General features: G+C 49.1%; 1 protein-coding gene across 5 annotated transcripts in view; it reads left to right on the plus strand.

Annotated features, from left to right (window-relative positions):
• Nucleotides 1-20869, plus strand: part of GUCY2D (guanylate cyclase 2D, retinal) — a 48827-nt gene extending 27958 nt beyond the window's left edge. For all 5 annotated transcript variants that reach the window (XM_083472504.1, XM_083472508.1, XM_083472507.1 and 2 more), the window contains 13 exons: nucleotides 5834-5914; nucleotides 6104-6280; nucleotides 8238-8394; nucleotides 9603-9752; nucleotides 11033-11181; nucleotides 11270-11433; nucleotides 12106-12298; nucleotides 13223-13397; nucleotides 13591-13689; nucleotides 15645-15739; nucleotides 17184-17269; nucleotides 17391-17517; nucleotides 18875-20869. In XM_083472504.1, coding sequence (XP_083328630.1) covers nucleotides 5834-5914; nucleotides 6104-6280; nucleotides 8238-8394; nucleotides 9603-9752; nucleotides 11033-11181; nucleotides 11270-11433; nucleotides 12106-12298; nucleotides 13223-13397; nucleotides 13591-13689; nucleotides 15645-15739; nucleotides 17184-17269; nucleotides 17391-17475 — 1611 coding nt within the window. In that variant the 3' untranslated portion in view covers nucleotides 17476-17517; nucleotides 18875-20869. The remainder of the gene's footprint in view (nucleotides 1-5833; nucleotides 5915-6103; nucleotides 6281-8237; nucleotides 8395-9602; nucleotides 9753-11032; nucleotides 11182-11269; nucleotides 11434-12105; nucleotides 12299-13222; nucleotides 13398-13590; nucleotides 13690-15644; nucleotides 15740-17183; nucleotides 17270-17390; nucleotides 17518-18874) is intronic.
• Nucleotides 20870-24816: the final 3947 nt, after the last annotated feature.

Raw genomic sequence — 24816 nt, forward strand, 5'->3', positions numbered from 1 at the left:
AAGGAAGAAGGGGTAGGTGAAGATTCACATCAGTAACAAGGGTCTAGACCCTTCAAGTGTCCCTGTTTTCCAGGGACAGTCCTGGATTTACAGAAGTCGTCCCAGTTTCTGATTTGATCCTAGAAAGACCCGCTTTTCCTTAGGATGTCCCTGTTATCATCAGAGAAATGTTGGAGGGTGTAGAGTTATGCAACCTTCAAGCCGAGGAGATAAGTAATTATACAACCTTTAGAAAGCATCTGAAGGCAGCCCTCTGCAGGGAAGTTGTTTTAACGTGTGATGCTTTTTATATATGTTGGAAGCTGTCCAGAGTAGCTGGAGAAACCCAAGCAGATGGGTGGGGTACAAGTAATAAAATTATTCGCATTATTGTGAAATAGGATGTCCTTATTTCCACTGGAGAAATGTTGGAGGGTATGAGATCCACATCGGTATCTGCTGCCCCTGTGGATCCTGCCGCCTGAGGGGGTCACTTCACCCCCTCATGGGTGGGCCCGACCTTGGCTGTGGAATACAGGCCGAAACCTACAACATACGGCCAGCATAGATGATTCCATTCTTAACAGTGCTGTCACACCCTTTAAAGCAATCTTAGCTAACTAATCAAATAAGTTGTAACCGACTGATTAAATCTGCACACACTTGCAAATGTGTGCAGATTTAATCAGTGCGCTACAACTTACTTGATTAGTCTGCTATCCTTCATCTTACATATACTGGTCTCAACAGGCATACTATTAAAAGAGGAATTCCCTCCAGGTGTAAATTGAAAGTTGTGTGTGGTAGGGAAGATAACTCCTCTGCCATCTGCACTTGTTAAATTTATATTTTTATATTGAAACATCCAACCTATAAAAAGGAAGTGTTGCCTTAATCATAGCTGCCTTTTCACTTGATTAAACAATTTCATCTAAGATTAGTAAATGCAACTTAAATGTTGCCGCCCCAATTCTTACGGATATTTTCAGGGATGGAATATATTGCTTAATTTAAATTACTGGTGACTGCTTCTGAACATAGAAATCACACAGTACCTAAGATATTTTCCCCTAGTGTGCAGAGGACACTTCTGTGTGTGTGTGTGTGTGTGTGTGCAAAAGAGTTGTGAAATTTGTAATCGAAAGGGAGTGTGCAGGTGATAGGAGACAAACTTGCCCCCACCCTGTCTTTCCTCCTAGCTCAGTTCACTGCCAGTAATCTGGGCAGGTAAATTCCATAGGGAGGTTTTGATGTAAAAACCAGACTGCCCCCCCCACCCACTGCCCAGTCTTTGCTTCATACAAGAACGGCTATGGAAGCAGACACCTTCTGTTCTTTAGCACACAGGAGCCCCAAACAAGCTTTTTGTTTGTTTCCGGCTTTGCAGGATGGCTGGCTACATCCTAATCCCATGAGTGCTTCAAAAGCCTTCTCCTGCCCCCCCGCTTTTCTGCAAATTTTCCTGCCTCGTTTTGCAAATTACCTTGTAGCAAAATTGGTTCCTAGAGAAGCGCACACCTGTTAGTGCACCGACTCAGTGTTATTTTGCTGGTTTACCTAGAAGACCTTTTTGGTGTCCTCAGAATGGTTATTGTGGAGGTTTGCTTAGAAATAAAAGGAAGGAAAGACTACTGAAAATCACAAGAAATGCTACATTTTTTGTACAAAAGAAGTTGGTTATGGGGAATAATTATTAATCCCATTCCTGAATTATTTTGTTGCAAGATTTGTAGACGGTGGAGAAAATAATATTGTTGAACTGAATACTGGAAGACTTTAGAGGGGGATTACCCTTGAGTGAATCCAAATGGCTTCCAGCTCCCATTTCTGCCTCTGTGACCTGAGAATCTTGCTTTGGGAAACCAAATATCTTGGCAGGATCACACAATGCACGCTGGCTTGGCAAACTTCTATCCTGAGGAGGGGCAGGGCAGTGGCGTAGCGTGGGGGTGCAGGGGGGGCGGCCGCACCGGGCGCAACATCTGGGGGTTAGGGTTAGGGGGCGCAAATCCACGGGTTAGGGGGTGCAAATTACTTGCCTTGCCCCGGGTGCTGACAACCCACGCTACGCCACTGGGGCAGGGCAAGGTAGTGGCAAGGTATTTTGATTAGTACTAAAACATATGCCATAGCGACCTTAGAAGCTGATAAACAAACTTTCTTTTTAAATCCTCCTTTTTTTGTTCCCTGGGAGATGGGAAAGGATGGTGCGATGATTCCCTTGTGCTAAATTCACAGGTTGGGATGTCAAGTGTCTCACGTGATATAGTTCACAGATTAGACAAGTTGTACTGTGTGCATATTACCTGCTTAAAATGTGGCTAGGCCATATATATACATATCAAGTTCAGAGCAAAGCTGGTTTAAGGTAAAATGTATAAAAATGCAGTATTTCATAAGAAATGGCAGGATATTACCGTTATTATTATTATTTAGCTAATTTGCTCATACAAATGACTTAAAGATATTTACAAACACAGTAGAAGGACTTAAACCAATTGCAGTAAACACAATCAATTAAAACATAAAGGAAATCAAGCCAAATGCATTTACAGTGGTGCCCCGCAAGACGAATGCCTCGCAAGACGGAAAACTCACTAGACGAAAGAGTTTTCCGTTTCGGAGGTGCTTCGCAAAACGAATCTCCTATGGGCTTGCTTCGCAAGACGAAAATGTCTTGCGAGTTCCTGCGGGGTTTTTTCCCTTTCCCCCCCTTTTTCTAAGCCGCTAAGCCGCTTATCCGCTAAGCCGCTAAAAGCCGCTAATAGCACTAATCCACTAATCCGTCAATGGGCTTGCTATGCAAGACGAAAAAACCGCTAGACGAAGAGACTCACAGAACGGATTCTTTTCGTCTTGCGAGGCACCACTGTATGCAAATAAAAGACAGGTCTAGCAGATCCTGACCCGCCAAATTTTGAGGATTGGTGTGGATTTCCTGTTTGCACGGCTTCCCAAACTAGCAGTGGAATTGCTGTGGATGCAGAGTAAATGGGAGCACGTGCACAGACTTATTCACTGTGGGACTCCCTCCTGGCCTCCACAGAACAGGGAGTAGGATGGCTCCTGTATCTTTGCCTTGTGAAGGGAGTGTAAGACTGCATCCTGTGGGCTCCCAGCACTGATTTGGGAAGTGGTGGACACAAAACGTTAGCCGCGATCCATATACTGTATTTTTCGCTCTATAAGACGCACCAGACCACAAGATGCACCTAGTTTTTGGAGGAGGAAAACAAGAAAAGAAATATTCTGAATCTCAGAAGCCATAACAGCAAGAGGGATCACTGCGCAGTGAAAGCAGCAATCCCTCTTGCTGTTCTGGCTTCTGGGAGAGCTGCGCAGCCTGCATTCGCTCCATAAGACGCACACACATTTCCCCTTACTTTTTAGGAGGGAAAAAGTGAGTCTTATAGAGCAAAAAATACGGTATATTCCATCATTTCTTATTAAATACTGTGTTTTGATAGATTTCCCTGCAAATTAGCTTCAGTCTGAATTGAGGAAAAGAACGATGTAGCTGCATTTTAATGTATACACAGTCCAAGAGAGAAGAGGGAGTGGAGTCACGTGCAAATGCATCCCTGCCTCCACTCATGCCTTTGCCTTCCTCTCCACTGTGCCATAAGGGGGGAGACTGCGGTGATTGGGGCCGTACTCCTCCCCCCTGTGTGTCCTGCTCCATGCATCTGGGGTGTGGTTCCTGTGAGGCAGGAAGGGGGCATAAGTGGTTGGCCAACAGTGGCAAGGGTTGGCGTGCCTGGCTCTTGCCAAAAGAGAGTGTGCAGGGAAATCCTGCTCACCTGCTATTTCCGCAGGTGAGCAGGGAAGGAAGACTGTCGAAGCCACGTAGTTCAGGTAAGACACAGTGGCAAAGGGGTGAGGGGATGGGAGGAGACAGCTTTAGCAGTTGCACATGGTACCGGCCCCCCACAAGCTGGCGCCATCCATTTGTTTTGGATTACAAGCCCACACCAGTTTAGAGAAGTCTGATGCAGAAGGACAAGTCTTGCTGAAGAATAACCAGGCATGGCTTGTGCCAGAGGTTAAGTCTTGCCTCAACAACCTTTTTTTGAATTGAGTTGTGGTCCAAAACATCTGAAGGGCACCAGCTTGGCAAAGCCTGCATTGCAGCAAGCGTCTTCCACTTCCCAAACCCTCCCTGGCTCACCTGTGCAGGGTGCCCTGTCCTGGTCTTCCCGAGGGTTGTAGGAGAAGTTTTATTTTATTTTATTTAAAGACATTTATTAAGATTTTAAACAATAAAAGATACCTTCACACAGAAATTAATACAAAAGAATACATTAAGATACATTAAAGAAGGAAAAAGATAAAACCTAAAATATATAAGAAGAGAAAAAAAGAAAATAGTAAAGAAAATAAAAAAGACATAAAGATCAAATTTTTTACTTATTATTTTCATAACCCTTCTTCCTGACTTCCTCACATCTCCCTTTTTTGTGTTCCTTTTTACACAACCATATTCAGCAAATATCTTACCCTCTTTCAAATCTTGGTCTATATTGTAAATTTCGACCCAATGTGTCTCCAATTCTTCCTTTTATATCCTTTTGTTTACATTTGACACAATGTAATCTAATTTTATATCACCCTTATCTTTTGAAACTTTTGTTACCTACTCCTTCTACCTATGTCACTAGTGCCACATTATCTTCATATCTTGCATCTTTTTTAACATTCCAACATTTTAACATTTTAACACTCAGATATTTGGTTGTAGGAGAAGTTTTAGCAACATGCTTCAGATCACACGTGTTCTTGGGATGCAAGTCTTCCCCACTTTTTGCACAAAGTGCCCCTTTCCTTATAGCCCCCTGCCCCAGAGTTCCCTCCTGTGAGCACTAAGCATGCCCCACATGAGCCAGAAAGATGAAGCCCCATGCGACACACCCTGCCATCTGAATTATGGTCTCCCTGTGTGGGGATTATATCCTGGCAGTGTTGTGCTGACATTGGGTGTTGGAGTTACACCATACGCTCTGCTGTGGCAATGTAGTCCTTGTAGTCAATGACACAGGGCTAGTTTTTATTCCCCTCCACCCCTGGTTGCAGTAAAAGGGGAGGAAATTATTTGCATCAGGTCCTGGGTGGAACACAGCAAAGTTCCACCATTGGCCAGGTTACAGCCATAGGGAATTGAAGGCATACTGGATACAGTCTATGTTTTCGTACCCCCATGGTGCCCACACCCCACCTATCACTCCATCCCATTTTGGCCATTCCACCGCCAGCATATTGGTGTATCTGTCACAACAGTGGCCTGTCTGGCATTCCGCTACTGGATCTGGCATTCCACCAAAAGCCAGTGAATCAGCATCACTCCAGTACAGGATTGCACCTTAAAAGGCCTGGAGAAATAAAAGTGAACCTCTCCAGGGAGGGCATTCCATACCACCCAAAATGTCCTGTCTACCATACCCACCTACTGCACCTCACCTGATGTGGGGCACTTTGAGAAAGGTGCTTGAAGATGATCTTGTGGGAGGGAGGTTGTACCCTGGTAGTCTCAGTCTGTGAAGAATCTGAGAGCATAAGATAACTGCTTTGCTGTTACTTTGCAAGACCCCTTTCCCCTGCTGTTTTCTTTTTCTCGGGGGTTAAGAGGTCCCTGTTAGCTTGGCTGGGTCAATTTGCCTTTCCTGGTCTCTCTGGGGTTGTGTTCTGTTCATTCCTTGCTTCACTCTCCACTCCTCTTGCTTAAATGCATATATATTTACCTCTTTCCCCTTCCTTCTGTGAACCTTTCAGGCTGTGGGGAGGGGTTTTGTCTTCCTTCTTTCAGATGCATTATCCTAAGAGGGCGAGCATTCATGCCCTCCCTTGTTTTCCTTCCCAGGGTGACTGGGTGTGGCTGAAGAAATTCCCAGGCGAAAAGCACACTGAAATCAAACCTGCCACCAAAACAGCATTCTTAAAGGTTAGTGCTCTTGCGCTACCCTCTGTGGCCACTGGGGGTCCCTGCTGCTTCAGTGGGTGAGTGCAATTCCCAACCTGACCACTAGGACTATGCACAGTGCCCTCTACTGGACGGTCCTCCAGCAGCCCCTATCCTCCGGGGGCTCCCTCCTCTCATCCCTCCCTTCTTGTTACTTCCCCTCACCTTCAGCTCCGGGACCTGCGACATGAAAATGTCAACCTTTTCCTGGGCTTCTTCCACGACTGTGGGATCTTTGCCGTGGTCTCAGAGCACTGCACACGTGGCAGCCTTGAAGATCTAATCAATAACGAGGACATGAAGCTGGACTGGATGTTCAAGTCGTCCTTGCTGCTTGACCTTATTAAGGTGCTTGGGGGAGAGGGTTCTAGCGATCTGGTTTTGGGGATCTGGGTGGGTACGTAACCCAGGCTGGGAACTTGGCATGAAGGGGATTTACCCATCCTAGGAAGAGGAGCAGGACATCTCTGATGCGAACAGGAAAGGACACTGAAGTGTAGGTGGGTTCCCACAAGGCAAGACACAGTGATAACAGCAAGAACCACATAACTGGGAAACGGGGGCAAAGCAACCGCTTATATACATTCCTGAAAACCTGGGCCACTCCCCCTCCCAGCGTGATTGGCTGTCTAAACTTCCACGCTGCGAATCACGACTCATAGTTCAAGGGCCAATGGCAGAGGCCCAAATCCTGAAATGTTCTGTGATTGGACATCATGTATCGAATCAGAACACAGGAGCTCAGAATCCTTAGTCCAGGCTCAAGCTCAGGCAAACACAGACCCCTGAATACATAACAGAAACCACAGCACTGGCGGAGGAAGAGGAGTGGGGGGGGGAGGGCACCGCGATCCCGGCAGGGTGCCAACTCGGCTGCCCTCCCCCACTGGGCGCCCTGCCCCTGCAGGCGGCGCGCCTCACTGCCAGGATGCACGCCAGCCCCACCCCCGCCTACTTTCCGCCTCTCTGGTGCCGGAGCATGAAGCTCTCCTACTGAACCACGGAGTCCTGCTTGATCAGACCACAGTTCCTTTTTGGCCAGCATCTTCCTTCTTGCTGTGGCAAGTCAGGTGCCTCTGGGAAAGTCCACAAGCAGGGTTGCAGGCAGTGACATTCCCATCCAGTAACTGAACCTGGGACCTTATACAGGCCAAACAGATACTCTACTGCTGACCTGTGTCTCTTCCCCAATCCATCTGGATTTTGCAGTATCCAGGGGTCTTGCTTGCCTAACAGAGAAGTCAGAGGTATTCTATAGAACAAGGTGGTATAAACACAAGGGAAACTTGTTGGCAGAATCATATTGGAGAATCCACCACAGGTGGGTGGGCGGGCAGTGTAATAAGAATATTTTTGTAGGTTTTCCAGCTTACGCAGTCCATCAGGCTGGACACTGTTGCCCAAACCTCCTGGTCTCTTTGTCAAAAACATCTGGATTGGCTTAGACCAGTGTTCACAACCAGGTGCACTCCAGTTGTTTTACAGCTCCCAGAAAGCCCCAGAAAGCCTAGCAGCTTATCTACATTTCCCTTTTTCCTACCACTTTTCCCCGGGGAAACATACCATTTATCGCTGAATTGGAACAAATGGCAATAGGGTTTTCCGTGGGGATAGCACAGGTTTTCTAGGTGATAGCAGGAAAAAGGCAAATCTACAGACCTGTGCCTAGAAAGCATGCGGCAAGCGGGAAATTGCTTGGATAATAATAATAATAATAATAATAATAATAATAATAATAATAATAATAAATTATTTGTACCCCACCCATCTGGCTGGGTTTCCCCAGCCACTCTGGGCGGCTTTCAACAGAATATTAAAATACAATAGTCTATTAAACATTAAAAACTTCCCTAAACAGGGCTACCTTCAGATGTCTTCTAAAAGTCTGGTAGTTGTTGTTCTCTTTGACATCTGGTGGGAGGGCGTTCCACAGGGCGGGTGCCACCACCAAGAAGGCCCTCTGCCTGGTTCCCTGTAACTTGGCTTCTTGCAGTGAAGGAACTGCCAGAAGGCCCTCGGTGCTGGACCTCAGTGTCCAGGCAGAATGATGGGGGTGGAGACGCTCCTTCAGGTATACTGGACCCATGTTTTTTAGGCATGGCAAGCAGAAATGTGGACGAGCTGTAGGGATTTCAGTCCAAAACATCTGGAGGGCAGCAGGTTGGCAAAGGCTGGCTTCAAAGATGTCCTGGCAGTAGGAGGGAGGAAGGAGAGAAATGGGTGCTGCTGTTCTTGGGAGGAGATCCAAGCAATAGAGCAGAGCTGTGAGCAGACTCTTCACCCCTTTCTTCCCTCTGCTCTCCAGGGGATGAAATACCTCCACCATCATGACTTCCCACATGGGCGGCTGAAGTCTCGGAACTGTGTGGTGGATGGCCGGTTTGTCCTCAAGGTCACTGACCATGGCTACAACGAGCTGTTGGAGGCCCAGAAGATCCCACGAGAGACACCGAGCCCAGAGGGTTAGCAGGGGAAGTTGGGACCTGGGAAGGGGAAGGGAGACGGGCAAATACAAAATCTGGGGTATGTTGCAGAGAGCTTTGCTAAGCAGGGAAGGTGTCGTTGCTGCTCCCTGCTATGAAATGCTTTTTAAAAGCAGTGACATATATTGCTCTACTGGCTGGCACAGTTTTTCCATGGAATCGTTCAATATAGATTAGAGATCAGAGGCAAACAGCCCTCTGGGATTTTGCCAGCCTGTCAACCAGAAATATAGATAGCAGCAAAGATTGCAGCCACCTCTGCATTTTCTACGTTATGAAAGGAGGCTGAATCTCAGGTGTCTGCAGAGAAACAGTGCCCAAACATTTCAAGTTGCACTCTTTATTCACAGCAATTTTAACAGGGACTTTAGAAGCAGGTTTTTAGCAAGGGGCTGCAGAACTCAAGTACACACAGCCGCTGTGTTTCAAGCAGCCAGTGGCTGAACAAGAGAGGAGCGAGGAAGTATCCATCGCTGGCCTTGGAGGAGGCTGCAGGTTTTGCTCCCCTTGTTAGATTTGGAGAGGGAACCCATAATAAAGGGGGCAGACCGATGGAGCTATAGAGCAGTGTTTCCCAACCGGTGTTCCGCGGCACACTAGTGTGCCGTGAGACACCGGCTGGTGTGCCGTGGGAGGGAGGCGGGCGAGTCGGGCGGCGAGAGGCGGCGGCGAGGATCCGCGTCGAGCCGGGGGCGGCTCCGCGGTGCTGGTGCCGAGCGGCGGGGCAGCGCGCGCAAAAGGGAGGAGCGCGAGACAGCGGAGGAGGAGGAGGCCGGCATGTCCGGGCAGCAGCAGCAACAGCAGCAGCAGCAACTCCCGGCGACGGCTCCTCCTCCGCCCGCTATCGCCGCCACCACCACAACAGCCGCCGCCGCCTCAGCTGCCGCCGTCCCTCAGTCCCTCGCTCTGCTGCCTCCTCCCACCCCGGCAAGGGGAAGGGAAAAAACTTTCACTTTTGTGCGTCCCTCCCGGCGTGACGCTGCGCGCTGACGTCACGGGGCGGGGCTTTAATGGTGGTGTGCCGCGAGATTTTTTTCCGGTAAACAGGTGTGCCGTTGCCCAAAAACGTTTGGGAAACACTGCTATAGAGAATGCCTGCAGATGCAGGGAATGAGAGGCAGAGAAGGCATAATGGAGGAGGGGATGCCTCAAAGTGCTTGATTTTTGTTTCCCGTGCCCCCTTCTAGACCGGTTATGGACGGCGCCTGAGCTACTGCGAGACCCATCCCAGGAGCGGAAAGGCTCTTTCCGGGGAGATGTCTTCAGTATCTCCATAATTATGCAGGAAGTCATATGCCGTGCTGCCCCCTATTGCATGCTGGACATGACCCCTGAAGGTATATAAAGGGCAGGGATTGGTGGTGACAGACTAGCTCCCATCCCCAACCTTTCCTTGTCTGTATGAGTATTTTTGAGCCTGGGGCCTTCTACATGCCAAGCAGAGGCTCTGCTCCTGAACAACGGGCCCATCCCATGTAACATGCCATTGTTGTTGTTTAGTCGTTTAGTCATGTCTGACTCTTTGTGACCCCCTGGACCAGAGCACACCAGGCACTCCTGTCTTCCACTGCCTCCCGCAGTTGGGTCAAACTCATGCTGGTAGCTTCGAGAACACTGTCCCACCATCTCAGCCTCTGCCGTCCCCTTCTCCTTGCACCCTCCATCTTTCCCAACATCAGGGTCTTTTCCAGAGAGTCTTCTCTTCTCATGAGGTGGCCAAAGTATTAGAGCCTCAGCTTCAGGATCTGTCCTTCCAGTGAGCACTCGGGGCTGATTTCCTTAAGAATGGAGAGGTTTGATCTTCTTGCAGTCCATGGGACTCTCAAGAGTCTCCTCCAGCACCAGAATTCAAAAGCATCCATTCTTCGGCGATCAGCCTTCTTTATGGTCCAGCTCTCACTTCCATACGTCACTACTGGGAAAATCATAGCTTTAACTATGGCATTTAACATGGCATTACCACATAGCTTTCCATGGCAAACTTTGCCTGGTGTGGATTGGAGAGTCACTCTGGAGTTGGTCATGCTGGAATGACCAATATGGAAAAGTTAGAACCATAGACCCCAAGGGTCATCTAGCTAAACTCCCTGCAATGCAGGAATCGAAACTAAAGCATCCATGACAGATGCCATCCAACCTCTGCTTAAAAACCTCCAAGGAAGAAGAGTCCATTCCACTGTTGAACCGCTCTTACTGTCAGAAAGTTCTTCCTAATGTTTAGTCGTAATCTCCTTTCTTGTAACTTGAAGCCATTGGTTTGAGTCCTACCCTCCAGGGCAGGAGAAAGCAAACTTGCTCCATATTCCATGGGGCAGCTCTTAAGATATTTGAGGATGGCTATCACATTGGTTTGGTTTGGAGAGTTGAGCAGGGTTGCTGTGGTGGGTAGGTGAGTTAACGCGCTGGCCCCGAGTCAAGAGGAGCAGAAACATGGCGGGAGTTAAGGAAGGGCGCAGGGTGGCTGGTCTTGATTACATGCAGAGGACAGGCCCTGTTGTAGGGTTTGGTTGTTGAAACACAGAGTGCTGTGTGAAGCATGTAGTTTATGCAGTGATTGCAGAGTGGAGAGGAGTTGGCCTGCCCAGGACAGAAGCGAATTGTTTTCCTTGTCCGACAGAGATCATCAAGAAAGTAGAAAAGCCGCCCCCACTCTGCCGGCCCTCTGTTTCGGTAGACCAAGCCCCAATGGAGTGCATTCAGCTGATGAAGCAGTGCTGGAGCGAGCAGCCTGAGAAAAGGCCAAACATCAACCAGATTTTTGACCAGGTGAGTGGGCCTCCCGAGTAGCTATTTGCCAGGATCCCAGAGGGTAGGGAGATCGCTTCCTAATGCCCCTTCCGTCCCTCTCCTGCAGTTCAAGAGCATCAACAAAGGTCGGAAGACAAACATCATCGACTCCATGCTACGGATGTTGGAGCAGTACTCCAGCAACTTGGAGGACTTGATCCGGGAGCGAACGGAAGAGCTGGAGGTTGAGAAGCAAAAGACAGACAAGTTGTTAACGCAGATGTTGCCCCCGTGAGTCTGTGGAAATTATGTGCGGAGCTTAAGTGGGGCAACCAGAGCGTGTCCTGATGGCCTGACATTCCTAGAAATGAGGGAATTGCCTGTTCACCTGTGCATGTAAGAGGTCTCCAAGTGGGTTGCGTTGCCTGCCTTGCAGGTCGGGTACAGGAAATGCCCGAAACTTCTACAGAAGACATTTCTGCTCTCTTCCTGTTGAGGCTCAGTCCGTTTCCTGTCTCAGCTCAGTGCAACAACCTGTTTGGAGTCTCTCTCCTTCAATCTCTTCTCTTAGTCCCTAGCTATTATTTCATCTCCTCCTTTAGTTTAAGGGGTGGGTTTTTTTTGGTCCTCATTTATTTTCTCCAACCGGTTTTTCTTTTAATGTGTAAAACAAAAAACGCTCAGCTTTTCTCAAAGTTTCCCATCTTTTTTTATTGCTCCCCCTTTCTGAGCTCCCTTCTGAGCCATGAAGCAAGGGTTTTTCTTGCTGCCCCTTCCTTGCTTTGCTGGGATTAATATGTTCTGTCAGCAGTGAGAATTGCTAAGATTGGGTTAGAATTTGGAGAGAAATTGGGGGAAGCTGTTTTTTAAAAATATTGTTAATTGCAATTACAGGCACCCTTAAGTGCTTTCTGATTCTCCAAAGGAGAGACTGGCTGACATTTCTGCTTGTCACCCCTTCAGGTCAGTAGCGGAGGCCCTGAAGACTGGCGCTCCAGTGGAACCAGAGTATTTTGAAGAGGTGACCTTGTACTTCAGTGACATTGTGGGCTTCACCACCATCTCAGCCATGAGTGAGCCCATTGAGGTGGTTGACCTTCTGAATGACCTTTACACCCTCTTCGATGCCATCATCGGCTCCCATGATGTCTATAAGGTACAGACCTGTCGGCTCTGTCAGCCACCTTTACTGTGGGCAGGAGGCAGAAAAAGGCTGGGGCTTGGAGGATCCAAGGGATGTGAAAGAAAAGAAGATAGGACGACACGGGTGCTTAGTGTTGCCAAGCGAAACTCATATTGGCTGGGAAGTGGCTGGGCCTTGAGTTAGTTGGAGGGGAGGATGATTCTAGGGCTCCTGAACGGCTTCCTAGTGATAATCAGGAGGGAGATGTTCTTCAGGGTCCATTTCCTAGGTCTCCCTGGCCCTCTGGCAACTGGGGGAACCTCTTTCATCATGGACTCAACCCCTACTAGGGTTCTGTCCTGGGCATGGGAACAGGATCTTAGCCTGAGTGGAGAATGTGCTAGATATAGATATGTCCAGAGATAAACAGGTCACATATTGCTAGTAAAAAATTAGGATCCAGGAGGTGAAGTCAGGTCAATCAAAGGTCAGTCAACTCAGATGATAGATGCAGGTCTGATAAAACAGAGGTCAACATCCTTAAAGGCAAAGTAGCAAGGTGGTTAGCACCCTGGAGAGCTCCAGGTGACACACACGCTGGCTGTCAGACAAGGCAGGCTTGCGGACATTCATGCCAGGGAATCCCGACTGAGCCTTAACTAGGACTGCATCTTCCTCTGGGCAGCTAGGTGGGTGGAGCCTCTCCTCTTAAAGGAGCCCAGACTGCTTCTGAAGCTACTGCCTCCAGCAGCGCGGTGGAGTTCTGGGTTCCGCTGCGGCCTCTGAGCTGGAACCCAGTGTGGGAAGGCAACATGACCTCTTCAGGCTGGAGAGGTGCTGGCACCAGGATCTCTATTGAGGAGGGGAGAATGGCAAAGCCTGGTTCTCAGAGTCCCCTGAATCCATGGCCTCTTCCCCTGAGAACGGGCTCCATCTGCACCTGGCTTCTCCCAACAGGTGGAGACCATTGGCGACGCCTACATGGTTGCTTCCGGGCTGCCCAAGCGCAACGGCAACCGGCACGCAGGTGAGATCGCCAACATGTCGCTGGATATCCTCAGCGCTGTCGGCACCTTCAAGATGCGTCACATGCCAGAAGTGCCAGTACGGATCCGCATCGGCCTGCACTCAGGTAGGCTGTCACAAAGGCAGGGCTGCTGCAATGGCCTCCAGCCACAGGGACCCACCTGTACTTTGTGGCCCTATCCACCCTTACTTGGCTCTTCTGAAGAGAGCTCAACTGGGCAGGAGGGGAGAGGTGATGGGGAGAGCTGTTAAGGTTGAAGAAACCTCTGAGCTCAAGGCTGATCTGTTTCCCACGGCAGGGCCTTGCGTGGCTGGTGTGGTGGGGCTGACGATGCCACGGTACTGTCTTTTTGGAGACACAGTCAACACCGCCTCACGGATGGAGTCCACAGGACTGCGTGAGTAGCACATGGCCTAGACTGGGGGGGCTGCAGGGGAGCGGGTTTCTGCTGGGGGTGGAGTCTGCCCAATTTGGATGCCACTAATAATAATATTGTAGGGACGCGGGTGGCTCTGTGGGTTAAACCACAGAGCCTAGGACTTGCTGATCAGAAGGTCAGCGGTTTGAATCCCCGCCACGGGGTTGCTCGGTCCCTGCTCCTGCCAACCTAGCAGTTTGAAAGCATGTCAAAGTGCAAGTAGATAAATAGGTACCGCTCTGGCGGGAAGGTAAAGAGCGTTTCTGTGCGCTGCTCTGGTTCGCCAGAAGTGGCTTAGTCATGCTGGCCACATGACCCAGAAGCTGTACGCCGGCTCCCTCGGCCAATAAAGCGAGATGAGCGCCACAACCCCAGAGTCGGCCACGACTGGACCTAATGGTCAGGGGTCCCTTTACCCCTTTACCTAATAATAATATTATATTTCTTACACCCTTCCCATCTGACTGGGTTGTCCCAGCCACTCCGGGTGGCTTCCAACAAACATAGGAATAAAAGGCAATAATTTAAAAAGCCATCAAACTTTATGGCGATAGATTAGGGAACAAATGGAAATTTGAGGAAGGGCCATAGCTCAGTGGCAGGGCCTCTGCTGTGTATGAAGCTTTGATCCATGGTGGCATTAATGGCTCTCCAGGGATTCAGGCCGGCACCTTTTTCAGCCTCACAAGGAGATGCTGGAGATTAAACCTGGGACCTTTCGTACACTAAGCATGCGGCCTCCTTCTGCGATGTGCCCCTTCCCCTGGTTTTGGGATCCCAGCCATTGGTCTGGAGGGAAAAGGGGGGAAAGGGTTTTCTCCCTTTCTCATAACACTAGATAGCCAATGAAGTGTTGGAAGATTCCGGATGGATGAAAGAGAGTCCTCCTTCACACAGCGTGAAGTTAAACCATGGAACTTGCTCCCACAGGTGGCAGTGATGGCCACCAACCCAGATGACTTAATAATAATAATAATAAATTTATTATTTGTACCCCGCCCATCTGGCTGGGTTTCCCCAGCCACTCTGGGCGGCTTCCACAAAGACCAAAAATACACTAATATGTCATACATTAAAAACTTCCCTGAACAGGGCTGCCTTCAGATGTCTTCTGAATGTCAGGTAGTTGTTTATCTCTTTGACATCTGATGGGAGAGCGTTCCACAGGGCGGACGCCACCACCGAGAAGGCCCTCTGCCTGGTTCCCTGTGACCTCGGCTTCTCGCAGGGAGGGAACCGCCAGAAGGCCCTCGGCGCTGGACCTCAGCGTCCGGGCAGAACAATGGGGGTGGAGACGCTCCTTCAGATATACTGGGCCGAGGCCGTTTAGTGCTTTCAAGGTCAACACCAACACTTGGAATTGTGCTCGGAAACGTACTGGGAGCCAATGTAGGTTTTTCAAGACCGGTGTTATGTGGTCTCGGCGGCCACTCCCAGTCCCCAGTCTAGCTGCCGCATTCTGGATTAGTTGCAGTTTCTGGGTCACCTTCAAAGGTAGCCCCACATAGAGCGCACTGCAGTAGTCCAAGCGGGAGATAACCAGAGCATGCACCACTCTGGCGAGACAGTCTGCGGGCAGGTAGGGTCTCATCCTGCGTACCAGATGGAGCTGGCAAACAACTGCCCTGGATACAGAATTGACCTGTCCCTCCATGGACAGCTGTGAGTCCAAAATGAAAAGTGGGATAGACAAATTCATGGAGGAGGCGAGGGCTATGGAGGCAGCGGTGCTTCTGGAAACCAGTTGCTGGAAGCCACAGGAGGGAGCAGGACTCATGTGCTCAAATCCTGCTTGTGGATTTCCCACGGGCACCTGGTTGGCCACTGTGAGAACAGGAGGCTGGAGGAGATGGGCCTGATCCAGAAGACCCTTCGTATGCTGTTATGTCTCTCAGAGGCATCCACATCTCACCCCCCACCTGTTGTCTCCGCAGCTTATCGAATACACGTCAACATCCGCACCGTTCAGATCCTACATGACCTCAAGGAGGGTTACAAGCTGGACCTCCGAGGCAAGACGGAGCTCAAGGTACCGGGGGCAAGGGAGGGGCGTCTTCCGACTGCAAGGACCCTCCAATTCTCCCTCCTGTCTCCGGTCAAAGCTCCACCCAGAGGATGCAGAACAGACCCAAATCCCTAGGATGGGGAAGGGGGGAGCCCTCTGGCAAGCAAAAGAGTCGCCCCCTTCGTTTGCATGTGCGTCCATGGGTGATGCTTTCTCTGGCAGGGAAGCAAACAAAGCAGCCCCAGTGTGGGCAGCACACCTGTGCGTGCTTTGGAACTGCTAGATCAGCAGTTCCCAAAATGTTTGGGGCCACTGCCTCCCCCACCCCGTTGCATAAACCCATCCCCAGTGCCACCTACCCTACCCTGTGAAAAGCATTGTTCAGCATAGCAGTTTGCACGGCCCACTAAGGAAGATAAGAGCACAATGGAATTCAAAACCGTAACCATCGATTTCACATTTATTCAAAACTGATTTACAACTAAGTAGTGTATTTAATTTGGCAAAATGGATTAACTTGTTCCAGTGACAATCAGCTTTTCAAGAGGATAGTCCTTTACACCTGCAGTGGCTCCCCTGCTTTATGAAATTAGTTAGCCCATCTAGCACTTAATAGAATGTATAGAATTTAGCACTGAATAAAATGTATGTGCTTTGGTAACCCCTGCATTTACCCTCTGTAATGGAACCTGTGTATCAATGCTCTAATGATTTTTGTGCTATCTGGACTTCTCAGCCCTGACCCACCCTGTATATCTGAGTGCTGCTTGCATAGTGTAGCAACAGAATGTTTATGTGACAGGCTGTTCTTGCCTTGAGTCTTCCCAGGGGGGAAGCTATAGGAACGGTATGTTAAGGACTTTTTGAATGTCTGCTGTCAAGAAGACAGACAGTAAGTGTGTGAAATGAACGGTCTAAGGCATCAAGAGACCGGGGCACCCAAGGTAATGGGTGAAAGAGGATAACAAAGAGAAGCAAGACAGCTTTCGCTCCCTGACCTTTCACGTATGCATTATATGAGCTAAAACCAGTATGTTTCTGAAAACCCTATGCAAGCTGTGTTAAAATGTGCCTCGGACACAGTTCTCCTCACTGGTGGTCTTCTGAACTCCTGGTTTGGAAATGCTGTCGCTTATCTCTTAATAAACTGGGACGCTAAGCTTGTATATCTCTCTTGGCTGCGTTTCTCTTGAAGGTGTTATTTCCTCACCTGGGCATGAACCATTAAGAGGTGGTTTAGAAGTAAGTTCTTAGCACACTGCTGCCCCCTTGCCTCTTAGCCCCCCCCCCCAGGTAATCCCACTGCCCCCTTGCCCAAGGGGAGGTGGCACCTGCCTTGGCAACTGCTGTGTTGGCAAAACACTTCTGGTGTCACCTGTTGCAAGGATTTTTGGGGGGCTGCTCCTCTTGGTGCTTCACTCGAAACATGTCCTCACACCCACATCAGCCTCTTTCTTTTTCTCCGCAGGGAAAAGGCACTGAAGAGACATTTTGGCTCACAGGCCGCGCAGGCTTTAACAAACCCATCCCCACGCCCCCTGACCTACAGCCAGGGTGAGTTCAGAGGACAAGGAAGAGAACATCCAGCTTTGGAACAGAATAGGGTGGGCTCTGGGCTCTTGGGGGACACGGCCCCCTTCTCCACACGAACCCCCTGTTTCTCCTCTGCTTCCAGGGCCAGCAACCACGGGATAAGCATGCACGAGATCCCAGAAGACCGAAGGAAGAAGCTAGAGAAAGCACGCGGAGGGAATGCGTAGCCAGAGAGCAGCCATATTAACATGAGCCCACTTGTGATGGAGGTGAGGCTGGGATAGATGGGGGAATGAAACATGTGCCCTTGGACTTGCACGCCCAGCCTCTGCCTCCAAGAGACTTTGAGCTCCTCTCCCATCCTTGCAAAATGTGATCTTCCCTGGCTCCTCCTGTTACTTCAGGGGTGTAGAGAAAGGATAATAATAATAATAATTTATTATTTATACCCCGCCCATCTGGCTGGGTTTCCCCAGCCACTCTGGGTGGCTTCCAACAGAACACTAAAATACAAGAACCTATTAAACATTAAAAGCTTCCCAAAACAGGGCTGCCTTCAGGTGTCTTCTAAAAGTTTGGTAGTTGTTTATCTCTTTGACATCTGATGGGAGGGCGTTCCACAGAGCGGGTGCCACTACCAAGAAGGCCCTCTGCCTGGTTCCCTGTAACCTCACATCTCGCAGGGAGGGAACTGCCAGAAGGCCCTTGGAGCTGGACCTCAGTGTCCAGGCAGAACAATGGGGGTGGAGACGCTCCTTCAGGTATACTGGGCCTTTGAGGCCGTTTAGGGCTTTAAAGGTCAGCACCAACACTTTGAACTGTGCTCAGAAACATACTGGGAGCCAGTGTAGGTCTTTCAAGACGGGTGTTATATGGTCTCGGATTCTTGTGTCTTCTCTCTTCCCTTCTAATCCCTTCAAGGTGGTGGGCTGTCTTTCGTTGGAGGTTTTTAAACAGAGATTGGACAACCTTCTACCAGGGATTCTTTAGCTGATTCCTGCACTGCTGGGGCTTGGGCTAGATGGCCCTGGGATCGCAGTCCTATGATCCTGTGATTCCATATGCTGCAGCACAGGATAGTGTAACGTAGGACTTCCTACGGCCTACTTATTTCTCTCTCTGGCCATAGAGATATGGCCTAGAGCATCCCATAGTGGAGTGGATTGCTCCGGGGCATTTCACACTTTTGATCAGCTTGATACCATATTTTTCGCTCTGTAAGACACACCCGACCATAAGAAGCACCTAGTTTTAGAGGAGAACAAGAAGAAAAAAATCTCTCCCTCTCTACGCAGCGCCTCTCCAGCAAAGCGAAGTCAGAACAGCAAGAGGGATCGTTGCGCAGTGACAGCAGCAACCCGTCTTTCTGTTCTGGCTTCTGGGATAGCTGCGCAGCCTGCATTCGCTCCATAAGACGCACACACATTTCCCCTTACTTTTTAAGAGGGAAAAATGCGCCTTATAGAGCGAGAAATACGGTAGCTTGGTTGGTTAGAGCGTGTTGCTGACAATGCCCAGGTTGTGGGTTTGATCCCCGTAAAGGACAGCTGCATATTCCTGCACTGCAAGGGATTAGACTAGATGCTTCTGTGGTCTTAACTAACTTTGTTTTTCCTGTTTATGCAGCTCAAACAGCAACAGAGACCTGTGGCCTGCACCTGCCGCCGCTTTCTAACCAACTCTGATGAGGCCTTTCATGCAGCCTGCGAGGCAGGTAGCCAGGAGCGACCTTTGGAAGGGGGATGAATCCGCAGTTGGTGCTCGAGGGCCTCGCAGCCTCCTTCGCCCGCGGCCATCTTGGACTCACCCTTTCTTCACTCTTCTCTCTTCCTCTGCCACTCTTGCTGGCTCTGGTGCACAACGGACCTTTGGCCAACCTAGGATTCACTCTCCAACCAAAAAGGAAAACGAAAAGTGGCCAGCGTGCGGCGGGACTTTCGCCCAAATCCGAGAACGGCTGTGGATTCTTCTCCCTCGTCTCCATTGCCGCAGACTATAATGGAAGGATGGACGCGGAAGGAGGCCTGTTTTGGGAGCGGCTTTCTTCGGAGAAGATCACGGTCGATGGGGGGGACTCTGTCATGGTTTCTTGTGGCCAATGCAGAATGATTCCATAGAGGACAGTCCTGGTGATCTGGTTAAATGGAGCCATGTTTGGGGCTAGAGGGAACAGGCTTCGTTCCTGCCCCACCCTAAGCACTTGTGTCTGTAGATGCGGCAGTGACCCAGCAGGCAGCAGAGTGGCCTTGGCACGGTGTAGATTCACTGCCCCTTCTCTTTTCGGAGAACAGGGGCAGGTTCCATGTGGAGATGAAAGTGGGAGGGAGGAGGTTGAGGAGCCTTATCAGACAGGGTGTGCCTGGAGATTCTTCATGGCCCCATGTTTAAGCAAGCGAACCATCCTTTGGGAATTCAGCTCATATAGCTAACCACTAGATGACAGCATTTCCTGATGGGAATACTTGCAGGACTTTCAGAAATTGGCTTTTCTTCTTAAGGGGGTGGCCGCGTATTACAACCCCTTGAGCCCCAATGTTTCTTTAGAACCAGTAAAACAGAACAGCAAACAGATACTTTGGGACTGGGTTGTTTAGAGTGGTGAAGTGAGGAAGGTGTTGAGTATCTCGACTGCAGCCCCGAATCTCCCGGGTGAGAATATGGGATGTCATTTAGTATTCAACATTAAGCCTCCAGCTGGACATTCTGCAGCCTGGCCAAGCAGTCAAGGAGATGAGGAAGGAATTGGGGCAAGTTTGAGGATGGGATGGGGCTGCAAACATTTGCTCTGATATACAAACCTATTGCGAATAGTATTCTGCACCCCAGAAGAGTTTTCTTAATGGGATGTCCCTTGAAACAGCCTGTGTGTTACGAGTTACGTTTCAGAAAAGCGTTGGAAATTGGCTTTCAGAAGGGTTTTTGGCTATATATTTACTCACCGCAGCAATTTTTCCTCAGATATCCCAGGTGATACTTCGAAAACATCTTCGGATTCAAATAATTGGTTTCAAAGGGGTTGTTGGATCAATTCTGAATTTCAATTCTTTGTCTGAATTTCAAAAGTTTGCTCAATACGGAGAGCAAAACTATCTGCAGGCAAAACCATTAGAAGACATGTCGTCCTGTGGTGAGATGGCACATGCAATTGAGCAGTATGTATATAAGATTATATTTCTTCAAAGGGATTTTTGTTATTTGTCACCAGGCAGAAAAATATTTTCCTTAAAGGGGCAGGCAGTGGCAATCGATCACCATTTCCCCACTGGGCATGGATTGGCTGGCCTCAGAATTTGTCTATCATTTTCATAGACTGTGTACAAATTGTACTTTTTTTCTTCATTCTTATTATCAGCATTGGGATATTTTATTTAATTATATATGTATATGGTGTTTTTTTGCAATGTTATTTTGCAGCTATGAGTGGGGAGGATACAGGGAAGCAGTAGCATCTGAGGGGGTGGGGGAGGCTAAGAATGTATGTGTACAATATATGCATCCATGCGACATGGCAGAGGCGATCCTTATACTCTGTATCCTATGGGGATGCCCAGTAGGCGCTTTGCAGCTGGTCCATAAATGACTGTATGTGCGAACTCTGCAATTAAAGGGCCAGACTAGTGATTCTGAGGGCTGTGTTGGATTATTTGACATGCCCAAGCGGGGCTTACACTGCAGTTGGGGTTCTGCGCTTAAACCAAGTTAGCACTCGCTCACCCCCAGTCCTCCCAAGGAGTCAGGATGTGTTCCTGAGCTGGCCCAACTGCACACAGGCAGACGCTAAATCAGGGGTCAGCAGACTTTTTCAGCAGGGGGCTGGTCCACTGTCCCTCAGACCTTGTGGGGGGCTGGACTGTATTTGGAGGGGGGGAAATGGACGAATTCCTATGCCCCACAAATAATCCAGAGATGCGTTTTAAATAAAAGCACACATTCTACAAATGTAAAAACACCAGGCAGGCCCCACAAATAACCCAGAGATGCATTTTAAATAAAAGGGCACATTCTACTCGTGTAAAAACACGCTGATTCCCAGACCGTCTATGGGCCGGATTTAGAAGGCGATTGGGCCGGATCCGGCCCCCGGGCCTTAGTTTGCCTACCAATGCGCTAAATGGTTCCTTTGGGGAATGAATATTATTAGCTGCACTATTTTGCCTACTTGGAAAACTTCACCAGCTGAGTTTCTGCCTGTTTCTGGGTAGCTGCGGGCCAGGCAGGAATCCACCCAGCTCTGTTACAGATGAGGAGAGGCAGATCGGCAGTGGATCTTCACGATGACAGGCACAAGCAATATTTCTCAAGCACAGCTGGTTAATTCTAACAATGAAGAAACAAAACCACAACCGCACCTTCCGGTGTCGTGCAACGAGGACTCCAGTTTTCTGGCGGTAGCTGAACAACATCTTTCCTCAAAAGTTTTTTTTCCGGTGTTGTTCTGCATCCACTTTGCTTCTTTTCTCCAGTGCCGGATTTATGCACAGTGGTACCTCAGGTTACATACGCTTCAGGTTACAGACTCCGCTAACCCAGAAATAGTACCTCGGGTTAAGAACTTTGCTTCAGGATGAGAACGGAAATCGTGCTTCAGCGGCAGCAGGAGGCCCATTAGCTAAAGTGGTGCTTCAGGTTAAGAACAATTTCAAGTTAAGAACGGACCTCCGGAACGAATTAAGTACCGTACTTTTCGCTCTATAAGACGCACCAGACCACAAGAAGCACCTAGTTTTTGGAGAAGGAAAACAAGAAAAAAAATATTCTGAATCTCAGGAACCAGAACAGCAAGAGGGATCGCTGTGCAGTGAACCCCTCTGTTCTGGCTTCTGGGATAGCTGCGCAGCCTGCATTCGCTCCATAAGACGCACACACATTTCCCCTTACTTTTTAGGAGGGAAAAAGTGAGTCTTATAGAGCAAAAAATACAGTACTTAACCCGAGGTACCACTGTATAGGCTAAGTAGGCTGAAGCCTAGGGCCTCTAGATCTAGGGGGCCTACCCAGCCCGCCTGCCCCCCTCCAGCAGCAGTCTCCCCTCTCCCAAAATTGCAAACCCAAGATTTCATGCGAGGGCAGGGCAACCGAGGCCCAGCAACTATGAGACTCAGGGCCAACCAGTGGGGCCCAGTTTGAAACTCTAGGGCCCAACATGCACATTTTTTGTGGGGCCCTAGTTCACAGCCACAATCTGCAGAATCTTAGAGATATCAATCTGTGTGCTAGGTCATTTTCACAAGGTCAGCAAAGCCCTTAATAAATCAGACCTGTTATTGAGTTCTTGTGCAAGTTTGTACAGTTCACGTCTGCATTTTTTTAAAGAGAAGATTTTGATGAGCTTGAGAAACAAGAAAAGCCACCTTGCCAAATGTTAACTACAAAACAAGGAAATGACAGAAGTGCGCCTTAGATGCACTTTCCTCGAGAGATAAGTTTAGGATAAAATCCTTTATTCCTATGTTAGATGCACTTGAAGGCAATTTAAAAAGAAGTACAGTGGTGCCCCGCAAGACGAAAGTGCTTCGCAAGACGAATTTCCCTATGGGCTTGCTTCGCAAGATGAAAATGTCTTGCGAGTTCCTGCGGTCCCCCCCCCTTTTCCCAAGCCGCTAAGCCACTTATCAGCTGATCCGCTAAGCCGCTTATCAGCTGATCCGCTAAACCGCTAAGCCGCTTATCAGCTGATCTGCTAAGCCGCTAAGCCGCTTATAAGCTGATCCGCTAAGCCCGCTAAGTCCCTAATAGCGCTAATCCGCTAAGCCGCTAATGGGCTTGCTTCGCAAGACGGAAAAACCGCAAGACGAAGAGACTCGCGGAATGGATTCTTTTCGTCTTGCGAGGCACCACTGTACTGTGTACAGTAATGTTGCACAATTGTTTTTCCATTCTTGCTATTCCGATAGCATCTAAGCAAGAAATTCAGCAAGGTGTTGAACTGATGACGGAAGCATACCCAGAAGATATGGACGTGAAACTTATTGATGAACTTTTGCACTTTCACCTGTACGTGAGACGAAAGCCATAGGCTCACAGCAAAACACTCTCTGTCTCCTACAGACCTTTATCAAATGATATACAAGGGGGGAATTCAGATGGCCTTTCCTAATGTGGAAGCAATCTTGCGGCTATTGCTTAGCTTTATGGTCACTAACCTCTCGGAAGAGAGGAGTTTTTCAAGACTCAAAAGAATTAAAAATGAAATAAGCGCCACGATGTCTCGAGAGAGGTTGTCCGCACTGAGCATTCTGTACATTGAAAGTGACAAACTTAGACAAACAAATTTTGATGAAGTTTTCAGATGTCCTTTAGAGGAGAAATTGTGAATTGCAGAATTTTAAATATCCATCCGTCACCCTTGAGCTTCACTCAATTTAGTTTATAACACTCTTCCATTTTCTTCTAGTCGTGAGGGTGGGGGTTTGGGAGGGGCCTCACAAGTGGAGGAGCTGAGGGTCTCTCTTCATCGAAATCCGGCCCTGCTTTTCTTTCCCCCCCACCCCCCATTTTTACAAGGTTTTTGAGAATAAGTAAATCCACAAGCAGAGGAAGCTACCTGTTCAATAATGACCGCTCCCCGCATAAAACGGGGGGCGCCCTTTGCGTGGACGCACACAGCCCCTGGATCTGGAGCGGCTCCATCAACACAGGCTTGGCTACGCCTTCCCCCAGGTGGGATACCTGGAGGTCTCTGCCTACCTCAGTCAGTTGTCCAATCCCGCCTGGGGGGAAGCGTTGCCAAGGAGACCAGGCCAGGTAGGGGAGGGACTACCTGCCCACACAATAGAGGGAGGATCTTACCTGGGAATCCTCACTTGGCTCCAGAGCTTCTCCCACCCTACCCACCCTCTTGTTTTGCAGGTTAACTTTTCTTCACAGGTATGCAGGCTGTTATGTACTGAGTTGAATAGGATCCAAACTGCAGCAGTCTGTTTGGTCCTAGAACAATAGGATCCAAAATGCAGCAGTCTGATTGGTCCTAGAACAATAGGATTCAGAATGCAGCAGTCTGATTGGTCCTAGAACAATGCAGCAGTATGATTGGTTGGCAGGAACCACCCAATCCTGCTCCAGATAGAAGTGAATCCACAACCTGATTGGCTTACAGTAGAATTCTGGAATTAGCCAATCATGTGCAGCCCATTGTGTAAATAATGTATATAAAGCAGATACTGTGAGGGGACTTTCATTCATTCCTCCTCACCACTATGAGCTGAATAAAGAGCATGAAATCACTTTGCGACTCTGAGTATATTTCACAGGCGCTGCTACGTCAAGGTCGCTGTCAAAGGGCCGGAAAGGAATTCCCCTGCATTGGCAGGTTTTGCCTTTCCCATAGCAAAATGTCACAACTCAGGCAGGCCTTGGGCAGAATCCTTTAGTCTATCTTCCTCTTTGCAGCGGCGATACCAGGGTTCCTTGTTAAAGCGGTTTCTGAAGGGAGGCTTTGACCGTACGCCGAGAGGTCGTCATTGCTCTCCCCTGCGGCGGTGGCGTAACGGGGGCAGCTATCTCTGCTTGAACATATGTTCTCCAGAGCCGGCCCATTCCCCCCCCCCCCCCCGGATGTTCCCTAGGTC

The sequence above is a fragment of the Podarcis liolepis genome, assembly GCF_965112155.1.
Source record: "Podarcis liolepis genome assembly, chromosome: 13".
Lineage (NCBI taxonomy): Eukaryota > Metazoa > Chordata > Lepidosauria > Squamata > Lacertidae > Podarcis > Podarcis liolepis.